The 21918-nt window shown below is 42.2% G+C and overlaps 1 protein-coding gene across 2 annotated transcripts in view; it reads left to right on the forward strand.

The window, feature by feature from the left end:
• The first annotated feature begins 12764 nt into the window (after window positions 1–12764).
• PTAC6 (plastid transcriptionally active 6) overlaps window positions 12765–21918 on the forward strand; it is a 114506-nt gene continuing 105352 nt past the window's right edge. Inside the window, exon 1 of one of the 2 annotated variants that reach the window (XR_015261756.1) lies at window positions 12765–13521. Coding sequence is in view for 1 of the 2 variants with exons in the window: in XM_086772425.1 (XP_086628551.1) it covers window positions 12859–13521 (663 nt within the window). In the remaining variant the exon portion in view is untranslated. The remainder of the gene's footprint in view (window positions 13522–21918) is intronic. The other variant, XM_086772425.1, reaches the window with a different exon arrangement.

Consider the following 21918-nt stretch of genomic DNA (forward strand, 5'->3'; position numbering starts at 1 on the left):
ATGATTTAAGGGGTGTGGCGATTTGTAAAGTCAAAGTAGAATCGATAATCCTAATGCAACGATCGGAGGGTGGAATCAAAGAGGTCAAATCGCGATCATAAAAGTGAGATCAATGATATAAGATATGCAATCGACGAGGTTGGATCATGGTCAACAATTAAGGGTGTTGATTGAATTGTTTGGAAAGTGGGATTGTCCAAAAGATCACCATGATCAATGATTAAGGATGTTGAATCACCATGATCTAAGAATCGGCGATCAAAGATGTGAGATCGGTGAGGTCAGACCGCAATTGTAGAAGTGAGATCAATCAAAGATGTTGAATCATCAGGAAATTGTGATCGCACGAACAAGTTTCTTAGATCCCAATTTATGGTGATGTGGCACTTGGATTGGTTGCCTACATAATAAAACAAAATAATTATAATTATAATAAACCCTAATACTTCTACCTTTGCATGCAGTCGAACCCACCCCGTAGCGTGTGTGGGCACTCTCCCTACATTTAGCTCCCTCACATAGATCACTCTCCCTACATTTAGCTCCCTCACAATCTGTGTGGGCACTTCCCCTGCATTTAACTCCCTCACAATCTGCGTGGGCACTCCCCCTTTGTAGCTGGTTCTCACCTTTCCATGCCCTTGCCCTCTTTTGCCTCTGCGCCCAATGTTGCCCAACCCTCTACAAAGCCTCCGCTCAGCACCACCCTTTCTGTTGGTCAACCAGCTTATAGCACCGCCCTTGGAACAATGCTGACCATAAGTTAATAGCCCTTCAAGAACATAATGCTCCACTTCGTGGCCGAGATGAAGCTTCATACGAGCTCTTGCCTCCAAATGCCACCTACATCATTATGTTCTCGAAGGGCTATTGACTTACGACGATCACACTATTGTTGTCCACAAACAAGAAGCTATCGATGCACTATTAAGACCTCAACCTCCTCCAACTGCTCTACCAGCACTCTGACAAGTAATGATCAATGTAGCATTAACGCATCTCCCTGACAAACCTATAAGTGTGTCTCCGTGACAAACCTATAAGTGTGAGTAACCCTTCACCCTCCTTTTACTACTTATATTGGCTCTCCAGTAAGTGGGTAGAGATATACCCATGGAGGGTAGCTGGTAGAGATGGTTGTTTGTAGGTACTCTAATCATAGATTAGAAATTAATCCTTATTTTAACCCTTTTTAACTAGTCTTCTACACCCCTAGCTGGTGGAGGGGCTTGATCTCCCTCCAGCCTTCAAATTAGCTTAAAAGCTCTTAGCCACATCTAGGCACAACCCCCACGCATTGGCCTGGTGCATCAACGTGTCGAATTGCTAAAAGTTGCTCCTAATTTTCATCGATTTGGAGGCGCCTATTTTCTGAAGCAAATTACAGATCTACTCTTCCACAAATGGAATTAGTCTAATTCCTCTCAGCCCCAGTGGTTTTCAAGGGTGCTCTACACACCTATGATCTCAGATTTCAAAAATTCATCAAGGAGAAGTGGCATGAAGCTATGGATCAAATCTGTAAGTGACTTTGGTAAAACAGAGATTAAGCATTCAATATTTGGTCAAATCTTTTATTTTTGGGATTGATCCTCTACTAGACTAACTGTTATTGATGCCTTTGAAAGGATTTGAGCTCATTTGAACTCTAAGGCACCAGATCTGGCCTCCCTGTACACACTATTTTTTTCACACAAAATAGGAGATTAATCTTATTAATTAGTGATTAATTTGCACTAATCACTATATTTTAGTGCAATTGATGGTTCAAAGTTACCATTGGGTATGTGATACAGATCTCTATCACTTTAGATTGCAATTTGAAGTTGGTTTGATATCCCAACCATCCAATACAAACCAACTGTCCTTGGCTTTATGTAATTTTTTGGTGTATTGATGCTTGTAAACTTATTGTAATCATCATTTAACACTAAACTGGAGTTGTAAAAGGGTAGACACTGCCCTTGAATCTTGAATTGGATCAAGAGGTAAGACCCCCTTCACATCATCATGATGATGTGATCCATACCATCCATGCCTGCTGCAGAACCCATGGTGGCAGGAAACTTAAATATTACATCCCCATCATAGAACCTAGGAAGCTCATTCACCTTAAACACCCAAGGTATATGCCTCACCAACTTTGTCAAAGTGTTCTCTTTCCTCATGTTCAATAAGAACTCTACAATGCTTTTTGATTTCAAGGGTGAAAGTACTTCATGGTTGGGTAACTGGGTGTATAGAGGCACTGCATCTAATACAGTTGTCTTCCGTAGCACACTATCATCCAGAATTTGTTGAACTTTCAATATTCACATAATTAGAGGTACCAATTGATGTATTGGCTTTTGAGCTTACACATACCTCATATGTAAGAGATATCAGGTCATCAAGGAGGTAGAGCTCCTTGCCTTCTATATGTTGAAGTGGAACAAGGGCAGCACGTGTCTCTTTATCTTCTGTGATTGTGATCGCCTCTAAACCCTTGAACTATGAAGGTAAACATTTTCGAATAAGAAAATCTTTGTCCACAAAGCCTTTACCATTGCTCAAAGGAACCCTCATCTAAGGTGTACCATTGTTGGGGAAAATAAGCAGAGCCTCCATAATAGAGATAGAGAGAGATGTGTGTGTGAGAGAGAGATAGTGAGGGGTGTGTGCATGTGTGTGAGAGAGAAAGAGAGAGAGAGAAGCACTAGTTAGGAGGTCCTAAATAAATAATTACCAAATATTATACCAAAAAAGCAAAGCCTCCATAATAGAGAGAGAGAGAGAGATGTGTGTGTGAGAGAGAGATAGTGAGGGGTGTGTGAGAGAGAGATAGTGAGGGGTGTGTGCATGTGTGTGTGAGAGAGAGAAGCACTAGGTAGGAGGTCCTAAATAAATAATTACCAAATATCATATATGTTACTGCTTTTATTAGGATTAGGATTAGGGTTAGGGTTAGGATTAAGGTTAGGATTAGGATTAGGGTTAGGGTTAGTGTTAATGTTAACCATTTAAACTTCAGTGTAAAAAAAAGTAAAATTTTAAAAATGTAAAAATTTAAATTTTCACCAAGTAATATTGCTTCCATTTTTTATTACACGACTCCTTGTAGTTTTATAAAATTTAAATTGAAGTTTTTAAACCCTCCTCCTCCCCATCCCCCTTTCCTTCCTCCCTACTTGTGATACACTCGCCTTAGCATAAAGAGTGCAACTCATTCCCATCATGTTAGCCAGACAGATGGAAGTGTTTGTAATTGAGACCGAGGAAAATACTAGGTGACTATGGGAAAGAATCCATCATGCACATGTTTGGACTTTTAAATTAGGGTTGAGGTAGGTAAATCATATTGTGCATGCAAGCACCTATATTTTATATATTTCCATATTTTTGGATTAGATGTGAACTATACCATGTTTATACATCAATCTACTCTAAATAAGGAGTACCTAATCAGAATGTTTAGTACTAGGCGAATAATCTGAAAAGGAGCTCATTTAGATGTGAACCATATCATGTTTATAATCCACTCTTAAAATATAAGGACCTAATTATAATGTTTAGCACTAGGGCGAACAATTTGAAAAGGAGCTCATTTAGATGTGAACCATATCATGTTTATAATCCACTCTTAAAATATAAGGACCTAATTATAATGTTTAGCACTAGGCGAACAATTTGAAAAGGAGCTCTTTTAATTGGTATCAAAAAAATATATTTATGTTTGATGTTATCTCCCTCACATTTAAATGTGAATGTTTGCTTTGGAAAATTTGCATGAGAATGTGAACGTAATGTTGAACTTATATATATATATATATATTATGATATGATATTACCAATATATAATGTCTTCGATGTCATGCACTATTAACTTCCTATATGAAGGTTTATATTCTTTTTTCTTTTTTATATCTTTTTAGGATAATAGGCATATTATAATGAAATGCTTCAAACGTAAATAACAAAATACATTTTTTAAATACTGATGTCAACATTATTATTTTGTATACATTTGATGTCATATGAAAGTTTATATGCTTTTCGATTTTTAATATCTTTCGAGGACAATGACATGGTTGTATTGCAATGCTTTAAATAGAAACAACAAATTATTATTTTTTCTATTGATGTCAATGGTTGGAATGCATGATCCCAAGGTCTGTCATTTTAAACTCTTGGCTCAACAAGTCTTTATTTGTGAGATCTTCTTTTCATGGTTCCATGTCAAGATGAGGTTTTTCACATAAAGGACGATGATTGTGTACCTATCCCACTTAAGAAAAACATATAAGTGTGCATCATCAACTATTAATTTACTAGTACCATGCTCAAGAGGCTTGTTTTATTTTTAACCCATAGAAAGTCTTTTGTTTTATTTAAAGCATGGATCATAAAACCTAGTGGTGGATGTGCTATCACTAGTGGTTCCACGTTGACAAGTATTCAATGTTATTAAATTTGATAATTTGCTTATATTGACATCATCAATGTGCAAATTTTGATCTGCAAATAGAAAAATATTTAGATGGACTAGGAAGGTCCACCTTAAGGTATAATGACTTACTAAGGTATAATACATTAGATTTGACATGGCCTTGTGTGCCACGTCATATTGCCAAGCCTCGACAATATGACGTGGCACACAGGGCCATGTCAACTTATGAAAAAGATGAATATGGGAGGGCCACGTCATTATTTGCATGCTTTGCACTCCTTTTCATTTAAATTTTTCAGTGTACATACAAAAGATGAATAGGGGAGGACGTATATGCGAGCGCCAAATTGCAGTGTTGATGCATATGGGAGCACCAAATCGGTGTCACGAGAAATTGCATGTCGGGAGCGCCAAATTGCAGAGCTGAAGTGGCATGTGAGTGCCACTTCATATTGCCGAAGGTCGGCAATATGACATGGCACTCACATGCCACGTCAGCTCTACAACAACTATTTACAGCATTATAAGCGAGCTCATTTCCTGCATGCAAACGGCAAAATAAAGCATGCTTGTTTTCCCTCAATTTAAGGTTTGCAAACAATCGCACATAACGTTCGTTTCCAGGTTCGCAAAAAATCAATCGTATGAATTGTGCCAAAAGGTCACACACCTTGTATCAATTCATTGTGCCAAAATAATCATAGTAATTACTTTTAAGGTCACACACCTTGTGTCACTTGTTGTAAGGTACTTTTCCCTCTTCTTTATCAATTATCTTGAAAGCATTAGGCTAGGCTATCGCATGCTTCACCCATACCCTAACTCGCCCATGAGAGAGAGAGATCTCTCTCTCAATCAATCATGATTTATTGAGAGATCTCTCTCTCAATAAATCATGCCATAAATGATTTATCGAGAGCTCTCTCTCTCAATTAATCATGTCATGCTCGTATGACCTCCATTTGGGCTCATGGACCTTAGCCTCTTGTGAGCACTATCCGCATAAGCTCAACTCCTAGGAGAAGGCTCACTCCTCCTAGTTTTGATAATTACCAACTAGTGGGAGGTACAAGGAAACCTTAGAAGTAATTACTATGAGGCCCATGGCATACCCATAAAGAGCTATGACTTAAGGGCATGTGATACTTTTGGTGAGTACATCAAGTAAGGAGGCTCGAGCATTATGAAAACTTCTCATTTAAGTGGATCATTAGCTCTCTTCACTATAACATCTAGCTAATGTATCTTGATACCCACTACTCTACTCTATCGGTCTCTATTAAGATTGTTTGGATGGGTTGTAGGAGATCACTTATCAGTGGTACTCGCATTAGCCTAGGCATCACTTGTTGTTAAGTACTTTTCACCCACACCCTAACTTGCCCATGAGAGAGAGAGAGAGCTCTCTCTCTCAATAAATCATGCCATAAATGATTTATCGAGAGCTCTCTCTCTCAATTAATCATGCCAAGCTCGGATGACCTCCATTTGGGCTCGTGGACCTTAGCCTCTCGTGAGCACTGTATGCATAAGCTCAACTCCTAGGAGAAGGCTCACTCCTCCTAGTTTTGATAATTACCAAACTAGTGGGAGGTACAAGGAAACCTTATAAGTAATTACTATGAGGCCCATGGCATACCCATCAAGAGCTATGACTTAAAGGCATGTGATACTTTTGGTGAGTACATCAAGTAAGGAGGCTCAAGCATTATGAAAACTTTTCATTTACGTGGGTCATTAGCTCTCTTCACTATAACATCTAGCTAATGTATCTTGATACCCACTACTCTACTCTATTGGTCTCTATTAAGATTGTTTGGATGGGTTGTAGGAGATCTCTTATCAGTGGTACTCTATGTTAAGATTGTTGGATGGGTAGCACAAGATCACTTATCAAGAAATTTTTGACTTGAGTGGGAGGTGTGTGTTCTCCTAGTTAATCAATGAGGGGAGGTAAGGGTTTTTTCAAATCCTTGAACTAATGAATGGTTGATTTGCTCTAATATTTTTTTGATACAAAGTCGATGTAAAGAGGACAAAGTTTATGCCTTGTTGTGAGAAGACACATGGGCTAAGTAAGAGATTCATGATTAGTAATTTAGAGATTATGGCTTTGATTAAGATATTTTATGGATCTGAGCTTAGAGACATAAGCTCTCTCAATAGAAAGTAATTTGGGTCCATGAATCCTATGCAACACCTGCGAATTATCTTAGCCAACTATGGTGTAGATGAATAACTGGAGTGGTTAGGTTAGGTTTCGGGTTGGGTTAGTTTTAACCATGGTAAGTATATGTTTTTGTACAAAAGGGCTTCGTGATGTCTTTTTTTATATTGCCCACCATAAGGAGCCAAGAGGTGATGTTCTCTCTCTATGCATCTCTCTCTCTCTCTCTCTCTCTCTCTCTCTCTCTCTCTCTCTCTCTCCATACACTTTGGTATATGCACACATACTAAAACACAATCATATACATATACACTCACTTTTTAATGTTATATGTTACAGGATGGCTTCATCAACCCTATCTCGAAAAGCTTGTCATCAACCAGACATCATTAACATTTATCAACCAACATTGTCCAAGAGCATTGAAAATGCAGGGCCAAGTGAAATCGTGTCAAATGTGGTCCAAGGAACAAATGTAGCACGCTCCTCTACCCCATAGAGCTCTCGAAAAAGGGTTGTTAGGCAATTGGTAGAAGAGGAGGATGAGAACTTGCCCTCTCTACCGGAAAATTTTGGGAGGCTGGTGCATACTGAGATGTTGCAGGCCTGGTTGTCTTCACACTTTGTTGATGATGTGAGACTACCACCTATACCATTGTACATGCTTTGTCTGAATCCAGCCATTCGAACTACAGATAACCATCTATTGGAACTTGAAGAGAGCTTCAATAGGCATGGTTATATGCCATCAATGGGAGAGTTCATTGTTTCTAAGTCTTTTCCCAAGGAAGCCCCCACATAACATAACCCTAAGGACCCGAGATGGAGGAATGGGTTTTGGTGGCAACAATCGAATTCGTTTGATGAAAATCTCAAATGTGTCATGGCTTCATACCATTGAAACAAGTAAGTTAAATTCACACTCCTTTCTTTGGAATGTTCTCTATCGTTCTTGAAAGCTCCAATATAATTTTCTTCATTGTCTTGGATACATAGAATGGTTACATTTGTAGGATGTGTATCCTCAAGTTCGGTGTCACATCATTTCCTTCATAAAGGAAGAAGAGGCAGAGTTACTAATGAACCTTGCAAACCTCAATAGGTATATAAATATTCTACAATACGGATGTTCAATGTCTTGTATGCAAGTATTCTCTTTGTTTGACTGAAGCTATTAATTGTTTGATTGAAGCTATTAATTGTCTTGTATGCAAGTATTCTCTTTGTTTGACTGAAGCAATTAATTGTTGTTTTGCTCATCAGGGTGACTTGTGTGCATGTACCACACACACTGGGCCATTATATTTTTCTGATGCAACATTTCGGGCTAGCAAACGCGAATACTTTGTTACAGAAGCTAATAGACAATGAATGGAAGTGGGCAGCCACAATAGTTGCTCGCAATAATAAAAAAGTGGTAAACCAAGTTGGTACAGTGTCCCAATGGCACTGTTGTCCCAATTTGTTTTTCAAGTAATATTTGTTCATGCCTCTAACATTTAATTCAAAGATGTAACTTCTTTAGCTCAGGTTTTCTTAAGGTTTTCCATCTTGATTTGTAAGAACATGATGACTTCAAGAAAACGATTCAAATAAAAATGAGAGGATTGCCTAAGGAAGGGGAACGCACAGACAATGAGGAGTAGGTGTACCAGAGTTACTTGAAGGAAACAGAGATGATTTTCACGAAAAAGGGGTACACATTTGTAGCCATTGCAAATCCTGCAAATGAAAATGATTTCTTTGATGTGGTATTTAAGTACTTGGATTGGCATGAGAAGCAATAACTCACAATCGAGAAGCTGCAACTCATTGCCCGCTCCAAAATGAGTAAGTTTCATCCGTTGTGCAAAAAGTGCAAGTTGGTTTTAGTAAAGTTTTAGAGTGTAATGCATGGCTGCTCATTTTTTGTAGAAAGGGCAAGTTGGTTCAAACCATTGTTTGCTAAAGGAGAGAATGCTATGAAGTCTGCACGGGTACCATGCATAGAACTTGCATTCCACACACTCTTCAACAAGTACGTGTATTGGCATCACTTAATAACCAGATCACTTGATATGAAGTGCAAAATAGAGGAAGAGAAGCCAATATTTTACGGGATGTTCATGGTGGAAGGAGAACCAAAGGGAATAATGTCCCTGAAAGATTATTTGGCCGATTGCAAAGAAAAACATTTTAACACCATATTTGTATCGTGGCAAAAAGCAATGCAGTCTTCGGTCATAGCATCGGCTCAACCACATCTCATATGTATAGCAAGACGCACCATATACAGGTATGCTTAGAATAGAATATTTCATTCCAATTTTCTTGTACACTAGGTATATGTATGCTGATAAGACAACTTCGTTATTATCCTATTTATTACTAGGTGGTGGGTTTTGATGAGGGACATAGTTTCTTTCCTCGAGCTTCGTCATCCGGCAGATGAGTGGGTCTTCAGTGAGGTTGAGGAAAATGGCATATATCTGGAAATATGGATAGAAGAAATTGTCGAAAAAGAGGTCTGGAGTTTGTGCCCATGGTAGTTAGATTATCCCAATGGGACATACCCCCTCATGAGGAGGCCTTGTGGAAAGGTTTTATCCATGCCCAGTGCCATGCGATATATTCCATGCCTTGCTCTATGTTAACCATTTGTTTGACGTAATTTTGTGAAGCAGATCTATAACAACCTAAGCGGTCTGGAGTTGAGGGATCCAAACAACCTCTACAGGCCATGGCAAGAAAGGCGCAACCAAGGCAGGGAGTGAAGAAGCATTGCCTACAAATGTTAAAAATGATGCAAGTGGGCTAGGCAAAGGTGTCACTAATCTTGGCACAAAAAAAGGGTGGCAAGTCAAATGTGGAAAGAATTGGTTCCCCAAAAAGGAAGAAAATCACAAAGAAAAGACAGGTTATAAGTGAAGATGAGGAGGATGATGACGATTCAGAGGAGGATGATCACACAGAAGATGAGGAGGTGATGGATGATGAAGACAATGACACGAATACTTCAGACAGTCCTCCAACAAGTAATGGACACTAACCTTATTTTATAGCCGTTCAATCATTTCCTTTAAAGCATTTGTTTAATTGTGTAACCATATTTGGTTTTTTATATACAATTGTTCCAAAATATATCACAGAAGCACATGTGTATTTTGGGAAACATCACTAAAATAACCGACAATTTAATTGGGAGAAACATCTCACATTAAGTGCATGAAAACCCCAACTTGTATTTTGAACATAAGTATTTGTAGTTCCAACAGGGTTTTAATATAAACTTGGCTCCCACGCATTATAATGGGCTGGCAAAGTTTGTTGGGGGCTTGAACAAGTTTGGAAATATAGGAACCCAACCCTCATCTTTGGAAGGTTGTTCAATGGTGTGGGCAGATTTTCCCACAGGGTTGCCTATAGACAAGGACACTCCGCTAGTCCCTCACTGGAACATTTAGAATAAAGAGCTTGTTGAGGCGGCATGTGTTCTTGGCAATGAGTTCTTAAGAGAGGATGGAACCTTTGTAAGCACTTGCATCGGTGACCATTTTGGTGATGTGGTGGAGACAGCCAGAACCCATGATCTTGTTCTACAACGCACTTTGTATCTTGAGTTGCAAGAGAGCTATCGTCGCTTTGATGAGATAGATTTTGAAGAGGTATGAACCACAACTTTATTTTCTTCTAGTATTGGGAAATTAAAAGAAAACTCTAAATTATTATTCAAACAAGCGAGGTGTATGTCATGACTGTGCAGGTAGTAATGTTGATTGTTGGGGTATTTGTTTGACATCCACCAAGCGTTCGACCTCCAACATATATGAGAATGAACGGTAAGGATGCATTTGCTACAATCTTTGGGTTTACACACTACACTGACCTCCTGAGTGAGTCACTCCGCCTAAAAGGAAGGCGTGCCACTCATATTAGGGGGACAGATAATCAACCATTACGGGGCGCAATTGAGCGACCATTGAGACTGCAAGGTATAGAATAAACACTACTTGTTTTTTATTGGTAATGATTCGATACAATGTAAGACATTGATCTTAAGTTTTTCTTCATTTTGGCAGGTGGCTCCTTTTGGTACTTTCACAATGGAAGGGGTATTAGTAATGTATTGCTTTGTAGGGACTGGTGTCATGGCTAAGGCATGCAAGGAGCTTCGCCGACATTGTATAAGCATAGAAAATGATTGGCTGTGTTATAATCAGGAGTTGGCTCCTTTGCAAGATGTGCCCATAGACCTGGGTTCCACTTGGTTTCAAGGTAAAGAATCCAAGAAAATTATTCAAGCAAGAATGCAACCTCAAATTTCGTTGGAGGAACCTTGGCGTGGACAACCCCAATGGTTGCCAGGGCATGCTTCATATGTACCACCTGGTGCTGCTTTTACATCTCGGCAACTTTCTTACTATCCACCACCACCAGGAGTACAAATGATGCCATATACTTATGGTATACCATAGCCTAACATAACCAACCCATATCAGTATCCGCATGGGGGGGGGGCTCCACGACCCAACATAAACCAGCAAGATCATACAACTTCAAGTAGTGCTAGTGCCTCACATGGAATATGAGTCATAGAGATGACCATGTCATTGGTTTCCAAAAACATTTATTGTTGTTTTTCATGGATTTTGTATTCATGTCTCATGTATGGAAGTGACATTTATCAATATCTTGTAAAAGTTTGAAATGTGTCAATATCGAGTGTGTGGGTGTGTGTGTGTGAGAGAGAGAGAGAGAGAGAGAGGGAAAAATGTCCTATATGTTACATGTGAAATATCTTGCAAATGTGTTGGTGTGTAAATGTGTCAATATAGAGAGAGAGAGAGAGAGAGAGAGAGAGAGAGAGAGAGAGAGAGAGAGAGAAATGTCCTATATGTTACATGTGAAATATCTTGCAAATGTGTGAAATGTGTTGGTGTGTAAATGCGTCAATATATATATATATATATATATATATATATATATATATATATATATATATATATATATATAGAGAGAGAGAGAGAGAGAGAGAGAGAGAGAGAGAGAGAGAGAGTAGGGAACAAGATATGGCTCTAGAAGATAGTACCCATGTGGTGTTACGATTTCAACCGCCTCGCCAGTTTTGCAAGATTGCTTACCCGCAATTGCTCACAAAAAAAAAAGCACCCGATGTGCGAGCTATCCACCTTCCTACTCTTAGTCGGTCAAGAATCTTGGTGAGAGATAGGGACTTAGGGTTTAGGATCATTAGGTGACTTTCGGTCATCACCGCCTAGGTTTGCCACTATTCATGATTTTTCTATCTATATTGTTGCTTTGCTTTTGCTCAGATAAGCACATTAGCAACATTGACAATGTGTAAAACATCAAAATTAGAGAAAGCATAGAGAGATGTACTTTGTATTAGAGTTTGTGAAGGATTACAAAGTTCTGTAGTGGTTTGTTCATGGACAATCACTTGCACTTGCACTTGCATATAAGATTGTGTGGTCCAAGAATTGGACAATCACTTGCACTTGCATATAAGATTGTGTGGTCCAAGAATTGGTACAAATCAACAATAACAACAAGAATCAAAACCCTATGCCGAATGAAAATGATAGGTAGTTGGTGCCACATGGCACTTGCTAATTGGATCTACTGGAGCCTTCTTGGATTTGTCCTTTTACAGGTTCTCTGATTACTTCAGCTATGTTTCTTGTGTGTTTTTTAATGTTTCTTGTGTGCTCCTTGTGCTTTCATTAGCAAGCCTTAGAGACTTAGATCCATCGTTTGATTCAGCCGCTCACTAAATGCTTCTAGCTTCTCCGACACTCTTCTTGCTACCACGCTCCTCATGCATAATTTGGCTATTTCCAACCAACTATTTTGCCCTAGGTCATTAGCTCGGATTTGAGCTTCCTTTAGATCCTCTACCTCTCTTTCTATTCCTTCGCTTGTTGCAATTTTAGAGACATGCATCTTTGTGGAACAAGCAAGGAGGGGGAACAGAGTTATGGGCAAGCCCCACTCTCTCTTTGGCATGGACGAGCGCCCAATAGCCAATTGCAAACCACACCACGTCCCTCCCTCTCTTGTTTTGTGTAAGCAAGAGGATTGTTGGGACTCCTTCTTTCTCTCTTTCGTGTGCAGTAGCACCAAGCCCAGGAGGGGAGGAGGAGGTTGGGTGGGCACCCTAAGGCGTTACTTTTTACGGACCTTGCATATTGTAAGGTTCATAAAATTAATCCCTATAAAATGGGCATTTAATAGCGCGTACACAGCAACTACAAAATGCGCAAAAATGATATATCCAAAGTGGGAAATTTCAAAATCCTTACAGACAAAGAGCATGGCGTCCTCTTGCTCTTGCTCGTGCTCGGGTTCGGTCGACACTTCCAACACAAGCTTCCCACTGAGCAGAGTATGCATTCCACTGCTCCGCAACAATGAATTCCGGAAGCCACAGCTCTGGCTGCAAGCCTCCTCATCGCTACGCCATTCATCACCATCATTAGCAGAAGCAGAAAGGTCAACAAGGAGGGGAAAGGGTAGGGCACAGTGGGCGGCACAAACCTCATCATGGCATGTCCATTCATCACCACCATCATCATCTGTAGCAGAAGCAAAAAGATCAACACAGAGGAGTGGTAGGGCACAGTGGGCGGTGCGAGCGGGCGAGGAGGACTTTGAGATTGAGGAGATGATTGAGTTCGATGACGATGACAAGGAGGAGGAGGAGGAGGAGCTTCAGGACTTTGAGACTGACTACGATGTGGGGAAGCCCGGAGACCACGAGCGTCACCACGAGAGTGACTCCTTCATCTCCACCCGTGGCGAGGCCGCCGAGTCTATCGTCGACTACAAGATCAACGAGGACGAATTCCACAAGCTCTCCCTCCAGCACTGTGACTTCTTCATCCGCAAAATGCCCGACCCTGATGACGATGTATATGACTTTCGTGAGGTATGTTTGCCATGGTCCAGCATTTCCAATTAAAAGAAGATAAAAGAACATGTCTTCCATGAGAGCCATGAATGAACTCCCTTTTCCACATTTAGTCTTTGTACAATCGTCTCACTGATACCACAGTACCGTTATTAGTGTTTTTTTTTTCAATTTTCATACCTAGCTTCTTGAACTCAAGGATCTAGCTGTGGCTGCTTCAGAATGAATCTTATCTTGGAGGTTTTCTCTCCAGAATCTGATTTGGTACATGCCTATTGCAAGTGCTTGGTCCGTTTAGGTCATCCTCTTGAACATTGCTTGAAAATTGAACTCTTCCCACCTTTACCGAGCCCTCTATCACTTTGATTTGGGCAGCATAAAAAGGCATCATCAAGCACTCGCTTCATTTGGCGATGCTCCCTTTTGTTAGAGGAGCATTTGTAGAGGTGATGTATAAAGTGCAGCAATCAAAACTCCTTATTGTCAAAGGAACAAAGTTAAATAAGAATTGCAGCAATCAAAGCTCTTTTTCAAAGGGACAAAATTCAGTAAACAAGTCAGCGTGGCCCTATTGTGAAATTCCATCCATTCCTCCATCCTCACTCCTTCCCCTCTCTGCCTGCAAGTTTTTCCTTTTCGCATTGATCCTCCAAGGGGTGTGTCACGTGCATCCCGCACTTGGATGCCACGTAGACATATTTGTACAGAAGGTGCAAGACTTGGGGTGGAAAACTGGTCCCATGTGAGCCTAGTCTGGGACGAGTCAGCCAGGGTTCTACTCCAGTCGTCCGAGGTCAGGTGTGCATTGTCCTGCATATGAAACAGTGCCAATCTGCGCTGTGAGTCTCCCTCTGGAATGATGTCAGTGGTTCTGTGTATCTAGTATGATACTGGATGCCAATTAGGGTTTGCATATAGGAAAGGGGCCCATAGGGCTACCCCAAGGACAGAGGGCATAGGGGAGGTGTAGAACCACTCCCATAGGGGCCAAGAATGCCTTGACTGTGCCCACCAGCCATGGAAGGGCTGTAGGCCAGCCCTAGGGCCCTTGGACAGGCAGCCGACAGGGTACCCAGCCCCTAGAGGGCTATAGGCTAGGTGTGGGGCAGCCCAGCAACCAGAATCAGAGGCGCATGGTGGCCAGTACCCAGTTGTGTGATGTACAGGATTATTAGCGTTAAATGCTGATATTTCAGGTCGTGAGGCTTATTATAGTCAACCGCCTGGTTTTAATCTAGCCGACTAGCACCTTGGAGGGGTATAAATACCCATGACATATTTTCAAGTCATTCATCTCATATTTCACCAAGTGCTGAAGCTAATCAAAGGGCCAGCACAGCCAAGGATAAGCTAATGCAGAAGGGGTGAAGGATTGAAGGTCAAGGGCAGAGGATTCTCCTCAGCCAAGAAGGTTCAGGTTCAGTCTTTTATTTCAGTTTTGCATCATTCTAATAAAAGCAAATACACCATCTGTGGTGGGGGCCCTACAAAGGGTATTCGGGACCCAATACTGTGTCCTCTTCTCCCTCTCTCTCTCTCTCTATTTTTTTGCACATCTACATTCAGTTTTCTGCGTTGATTTCGTCGCGACAAGTGTGCTGTTTTTCTGAGTATTGAAGTTACTGATCTCCCCCGAAGCTTTCGCATGTTACAGTGGTATAAGAGCCTACTTCAAGTGTAAAGATACCAGAATTTTTTTCTCGCTCGTGTGGCTGGTTTTCAGACTCTGGTGGACCACCCCTTTCGGAGTGACCCCTGTCCCTCGAAGGACGGTTGGTTTTCAGCCTCCGAAAGTCTCCCATACACATAGTGGATGGTAAGATTGCGCTCTGGAAGGGAAGTGTGTTTTCCTACTATGGCGAGCTTCGATGACAAGAGAGACCAAGAACCTTGGGACCAGAGTGCACCAGGCAGCCCAGCTAGGGCATCAAGCATGAGTGTTATAGAGATGTTCCAACAGATGATGCGAGCAATCGCAGACCAGAGTACAAGGTTGGAAGAGCAGAAGGCGCAGATACTGGCTTTTGAAGAGCTCACCCGTTCTCCAGCGCCGCGTTTTCCATCTCCTCCTCCCCCTCCTTCTGTATCCCAGATTCTAGATCCTCTCGAAGGGTCACGACCGCAGCCGAGTTCGATGCTTGAGTTGTAGATGCGTGCATTGGAGATCTGACAACGTGAAGACGAAGCCATGCGACGCGTGGAACTTGAGTGTTACCTTCCGGCTTTGGATGCAAGATCGACACTAGCGGCTTCCTCAAATCATTTTCTCGAGAAAATGATTTTCAGTAAGTATAATGTTAAACTCGACTCCACAACTCTTTATTCATGATTGCATCAATTTGAAGCTTGCCGTAGTTAGAAAGAATGATACTAACAGAGTGATCTTAGCCAGTTGGTACTTGGAGGGTGAGGCCATTCCTTGGTGGACCCAGTGGGCTCATGCCCACACCAGATTAGGTATGGCAGCTTATGTTTGGGACGAGTTTGTCCGCGACCTTAAGTAGCAGTTTCTACCGCCCCATTACCTTGAGCAACTCGAAGATGAGTTCAGGGGAGCTTGTTAGAACGTGCAACCAGTACTTCAGTTTGCCAATAGAATTTCGAACTTATGTTTGCAATTAGGCTTATCTGATACGGACAAGAAAGGGTAATTTTTGTATGGCCTTGACAAGCAAATCCAGTGGGAGGTGCATATGTTTAGGCTAGCCACCTTCGAAGACGCACTCTCACTTGCGTAGAGTGTTGAAATGAAGCACAATGGTGGCAAGCCCAAGACTTCTCAGCCGGCTACTCCCAAGGCTACCGCCTCGGGGGGGAAAGGCCAGAACCAGACGATGTCTTCCCCAGGACAGAGCACGGGAGCCTTTGGCTCTAAGAACTTGACTAATGCGTCCAAGCTTACTCCAGACCAGAAAGCCGAGGGCTGAGGCAGACAAGACTGGTGGCAAGTTGAGTGTTGAGGAGATTGCTCAGTATAAGAAGGAGGATAGGTGTTTCTTTTGTCATACAAAAGGACACTTCTCGGGAGTGTCCTAAGACGACTACTGCTCCAAAGACCGCCGCCTCAGCCTCCACAACTTCCGTGGTATGAAGCTCTAGGTGCTAAGTTAGTTATTCAGGGCAGAGTTTGTGCGTGATTTTATGGTTGCCCCTCTTGTAGAAGCAAACATAATATTGGGCATTCAGTGGTTTCACAAGTTCCTTCCTAATGTCAAGTGGGACAAGGACACTTCCAGATTAGTTGGAATGTGTCAAACGCCCCAGTGACCATTAAGTGTGAGCCAGGAATTCCGAACTTTCCGCTCATAAGCCACTTGCAGGCTAAACGAGCAATCAGGAAAGGCACACATTGTGCGATGATATACATCTAGACGGCCCAGATGGTGGCCAGTGCTTCCGAGAAGTATTTACCTCTCCATGAAAAGTTTTAGAAGATTTTTCTTCGAGACAATCTCCCTCTCCCTAGCTCCCTCCGTCTAGACCAGAGGACCACAAGATCGATCTCCTCCGAGGCTCGGAACCCCCGAGTAAGTTTCCATATCGCTTTTCCAAGGCAATGGAATCGGAGTTGGACTGCCAACTCCAAGAATTGTTGCAATCTGGCTTCATCTGTCCCAGCGTGTCGCCATTTGCTGCACTGATCCTGTTTGTCAAGAAGAAAGATGGGTCTTCTCGTGTGTGTCGATTATCGTGCACTCAATAAGCTGACTATCAAGAGTAGATTCCCGAATCCCAATTCCTCGAATAGATTATATTTTTGAGAGGCTAAATGGGGCTAAGGTATTCTCGAAACTCGATTTAAAGAGTGGGTACCACCAGGTGAGGGTTGTGGAGGGGGACATTCCCAAGACAGCCTTTCGTACGGAACGGGCCCACTATGAATTTGTGGTCATGCCTTTTGGCTTAACGAACGCCCCAAGCACATTCAACCGCATGATGATGTGTGTGTTCCGAGAATTAATTGGAAAGTGTGTGTTCATATTTCTGGACGACATACTAGTATTTTCAGCTACGGTTGAGCAGCATGACATTGATGTGGAGAAAGTCCTGAAGTTGTTGGAAAGCAACGAGCTCTACGTCAATGAGAAGAAGTCGGAATTTTATTTGTTCGAGGTTCATTACCTTGGATATATAATTGGTGTTGAAGGCATTCGACTTGATCCGGCTAAGGTGGTCGAGATTGTCATTTGGAAAGTACCTTAGATTGCTTATGACATCAGATCCTTTGTGGGTATATGCCAGGCATACTCCACCCAGATAGACAAGTTTTCTAAGACCTCTCGGTGGATCTCACCGATCTGCTAAAGGGTGTCAAGACAAGAAGGCAACGGATTTGAATGACTCCACGAGCGTTGGAGGCATTCAAGAACCTCAAGGTGGCTTTATCAAAAGCGCCTTGTTTAGCACTTGTCTCGTGGGACGAGCCATTTCAGGTGATCACCGATGCGAGTAACATCGCAATTGGAGGTGTATTACAACAGAATGGTCATCCAGTAGCTTACATGTCTTGTAAGTTATTGCCCGCAGAGAAAAATTACTCAGTCTATGATTGTGAACTCCTTGCAGTTATACATGCCTTGAAACATTGGAAACATTTTCTTTATGGCCGTAACTTTGAGGTTCGCACTGACCATCAGGCATTACGCTGGATTCAGACAATGCCAAGTGCATAGTGGAGTGACTGACAGTACCGTTGGAGCCAGATATTCTAGCAATTTGGTGGTATGATTGAGTATCTTCCAGGAAAGGCCAATCTAGTGGCTGATGCTTTGAGCAGGAAGGGAAATGTAACTTTGATTCAGACCACTAGACTCGACCTTGTTGGTATGGGACTAGACGACATGAAGCACACGTACGCGGATTCCGAGAAATTCGGTACACAGTGGGAACATGCATTGGATGCCATAGGACCATGCCACTTTTTGATACGCGATAGTTGGCTTTTCTACAAAGGCCGACTATGTGTCATGAAGTTGTTTAGGGCAGCTCTTCTCCATGACGCCATTACCGGTGGTCATAGAGGCATGAATTCGACTTTGGAGAAATCGGAACGGCAATATTATTGGCCAAAGATGAGGCGAGATGTGTTTTCATATGTACAACAATGTGATATTTGTCAAAAGGTGAAAGCTCCTGGTGGGAAGAAGATAGGGTTGTTACAGCCCTTGCCAGCATCCTGAAGGGGTATAAATACCCAAGGTATAATTAAGTTCATTTCATCTCATAATTCACAAAGTGCTAGAGCTAACTCAAGGGCCAGGACAGCCAAGGAGAAGCTAACACAAAGGGTGAAGAATTGAAGGTCAAGGGCAGAGGATCCTTCTCAGCCAAGAAGGTTCAGGTTCAGTCTTTTATTTTCAGATTTGCATCATTCTAATAAAAGCAAATACACCATTTGTGGTGGGCGCCCTAAAGAGGGTATTCGGGACCCAATATTGAGTCCTCTTCTCCCTCTCCCTCTCTCTCTCTCTCTCCCTCTATTTTTCTGCACATCTACATTCAATTTTGTGCGTTATTTTCGTTGCGACAAGTGTGCTGATTTTTGAGCATTGAAGTTACTGATCTCCCCCGAAGCTTCCGCATGTTACAACACAGCAAGAAGAAGGGGAGGGAGGGTAGGAAACTGAAAGGAGAGGAAGAAGGAAGATCTCTCCATGTTGTAGATTCCTGTCCTCAGCACCTAGAAGAGGGCTTCAACAATCCAATTAGAAAAATCAGCAATCCTTGCTGAAAATTCAAAAATACGACAGTCCCAAGTGTCAGATGAAGAAAACGCAGCAATCTTGAGGAAGCCTCTACTCCCGGAAGAAAACGCAGCGCCTTCCACGTTGAAGTCTGCAGAAAACGCAACAAACTGTCGAAGCCTCTACTCCAAAACAGAAAACGCAGCTCTCTTTTGCTCACAGGTTAGCGTTTTTCTATGATACCATGAAAGAAAGTGAAGCAAATAGAAAACACAAGTGTAGGGCTAGGTACAAGACCTCTAAATGCTGGAAACTGATGTTTATTGCTGAAAACTGAGCACGAGGGAAGCCCGTAGGTGCTGTACAATGATAAGAAGCAGAAGCAGTTGCTAATGACCTCAAGAGGATGCAGAAAAATGAGGGGAAAGGGAGACATCCTTTATATACTCCTCATGTGAGCTGGTCGGCCAGCTGTAGCAGACCGACAACATCATAATAGCATAAAAATGCCCAGTAGGGCGCGGCTTTGAATGGCCGGATCAATGAGGCATAGCCCCCCTCTACGATGAGGCTGAATAATCACTCTCCTTGTCACCTTGGCCCTGGTTGGCCTCCCATCACTTCCGGCCCATAAGAAATTTCGGATCAATCGCTGCACCTGGCCAATACAAGCCCGAGAAAAGGCTTAGCACGAAGTGATGTACCACATGGTGGCCACAAGTACCTGGCTCGCCACCACCACCCTGCCTGCTAGGGATAGCCTCATCGAGCTCCAATGAAGAAGCTTCTTCCGAATACTTAGAACAAGCGAGGCGAGTTGCTGCTTGGGAGGGAGATCAATGCCAACTTGGCAGCTGAGATATCGAACTAGAGTGCCCCTCGGGATCCGTTGGAAATCCTCAATTGGTCACCAAGTCGGGGCGGGTGCTGAGCCTACCCAAAAATCACACGACTTGTGCGAGTTGATTTGTGCTTCTGATGCACGGTAGAAAACCTCGATCGCCTCCGCAAATCTCTGTAGATTCCCCACATCTTCTGCCAGGAAAGCTGCTGTGTAGTCTACAAACTCTGAGTCCAGCAGTGTTGGAATTAGGGTTAGGATTGCAACAATGCACGCACACAAGATAGATAAGCTTAACATGTATCTTGAAGACTAAGTCGAGTACCTGTCTCCATAGGTGTCGCCACAGGTTTACAGTCTTCAAGATTAAACCTCTTCAATAGCTTTTTATATATTTAGACTGCAACATAACAATGCCATCATTGCGTTGCATAAATTGAATCCCCAAATAGTAATGTAACGGCTCCAAATCTGACATCTCAAATGATGACTGCAAATCAACCTTAAAGGCTGAAATCTGATCTATATCGGGTCTTCTGAGCAACATGTCATCAACGTATAGAACGATGACTAAAAATGTATCCTTACTCCTCTTCACATATGTGACATGTGAGAGCTTATGACCGTAGTAATCACAACCTTAGTCTAACTAAACTGCACTTAATGATGTTCAAGAGATAGACAAATATGTGTCAATGCAGTGCAGCTATATTAGATGAATGAATGCGGTTACAATGAGATCCAAATGGATCTATACTGCTGAATATGCTGCCTATATGCTGAATATGAGGATGAACTGCTGTCCACTCTTTCCCTTGTCTCCTGGGAAGGAAACGCTGAAGGGAGGCTTTGGAACAGATGCTGAATGCTGATGGGATGATGAAACGCAGACCTGATGGCTGAACTGAGCTGAATGTTGCTGCGTTTGCTGAAGATGAAGGCTGATGCTGATGCGTTACTGGATGCTTGATGCGTTGGCTGGTTCTGCTGCTCCCAAGGCTTCCTGGAGGAGATGCGTTGGAGCACAATGGGCTGAATGCTTCAATGATGAACTTGCCTGGCTGAATGGAGAGGCGCCTGAATATATATGCAAACATGCTGCTGGTCGGCCAGCATAAGGGCTGTCGGCCAGATGCAATGTCCATAACTTGCTGTCGGCTGCCCCATAAATATCTGAAAAATGCCTATAAAATTGCATAAATGCCAGAATAATGCCTGATGATTCCTGATGATGCTAATGATGATGCCATGTCACTGTACACCTGACTGGTGTGCACGTGACAACATAGAGGGTACTCTCTGTTGAACTGTTGCAAAAATCATTTGCAACCAAGTATGTATGAATCTTCTCATACCATGCTCTAGGAGCTTGCTTAAGGCCATAAAGAGCCTTTTTCAACTTGCATCTTTAGACTCTTCTCCTTTCACAACAAAACCAGGAGGTTGCGATACATACACCTCCTCATGTAAATCACCATTCAAGAATGCAGTCTTAATGTCCAATTGATGTACATTCCACCCATGATGTGCTGCCAAAGCAGTGAGACACCTAATGGTAGTCATACGAGATGTGGGTGCAAAGGTCTCATCATAATCAATGCCCTTTTACTAGGCATTCCCCTTTGCAACAAGTCTGGCCTTGTAGTGATTAATGCTACCATCTGCTTTGCGTTTTAATTTGTAAACCCACTTAGTACCAATGGCCTTCTTGCCATGAGGTAGATCTGTCAAATACCAGGTGTCATTCTTGAGTATAGAGTTATACTGATCTTGCATAGCATGCATCCAATGATCATCATCTTGTGCTTCCTCAAAGGAAATGGGTTCGCATGAAAATAATTTGCATGATGAGAACCTGCACGAGTTCTGCTAGGTAAAGGAGTTGTCAAC

This window comes from Cibotium barometz, chromosome 32 (assembly GCF_041138505.1).
Source record: "Cibotium barometz isolate CiBa-2024 chromosome 32, ASM4113850v1, whole genome shotgun sequence".
Lineage (NCBI taxonomy): Eukaryota > Viridiplantae > Streptophyta > Polypodiopsida > Cyatheales > Cibotiaceae > Cibotium > Cibotium barometz.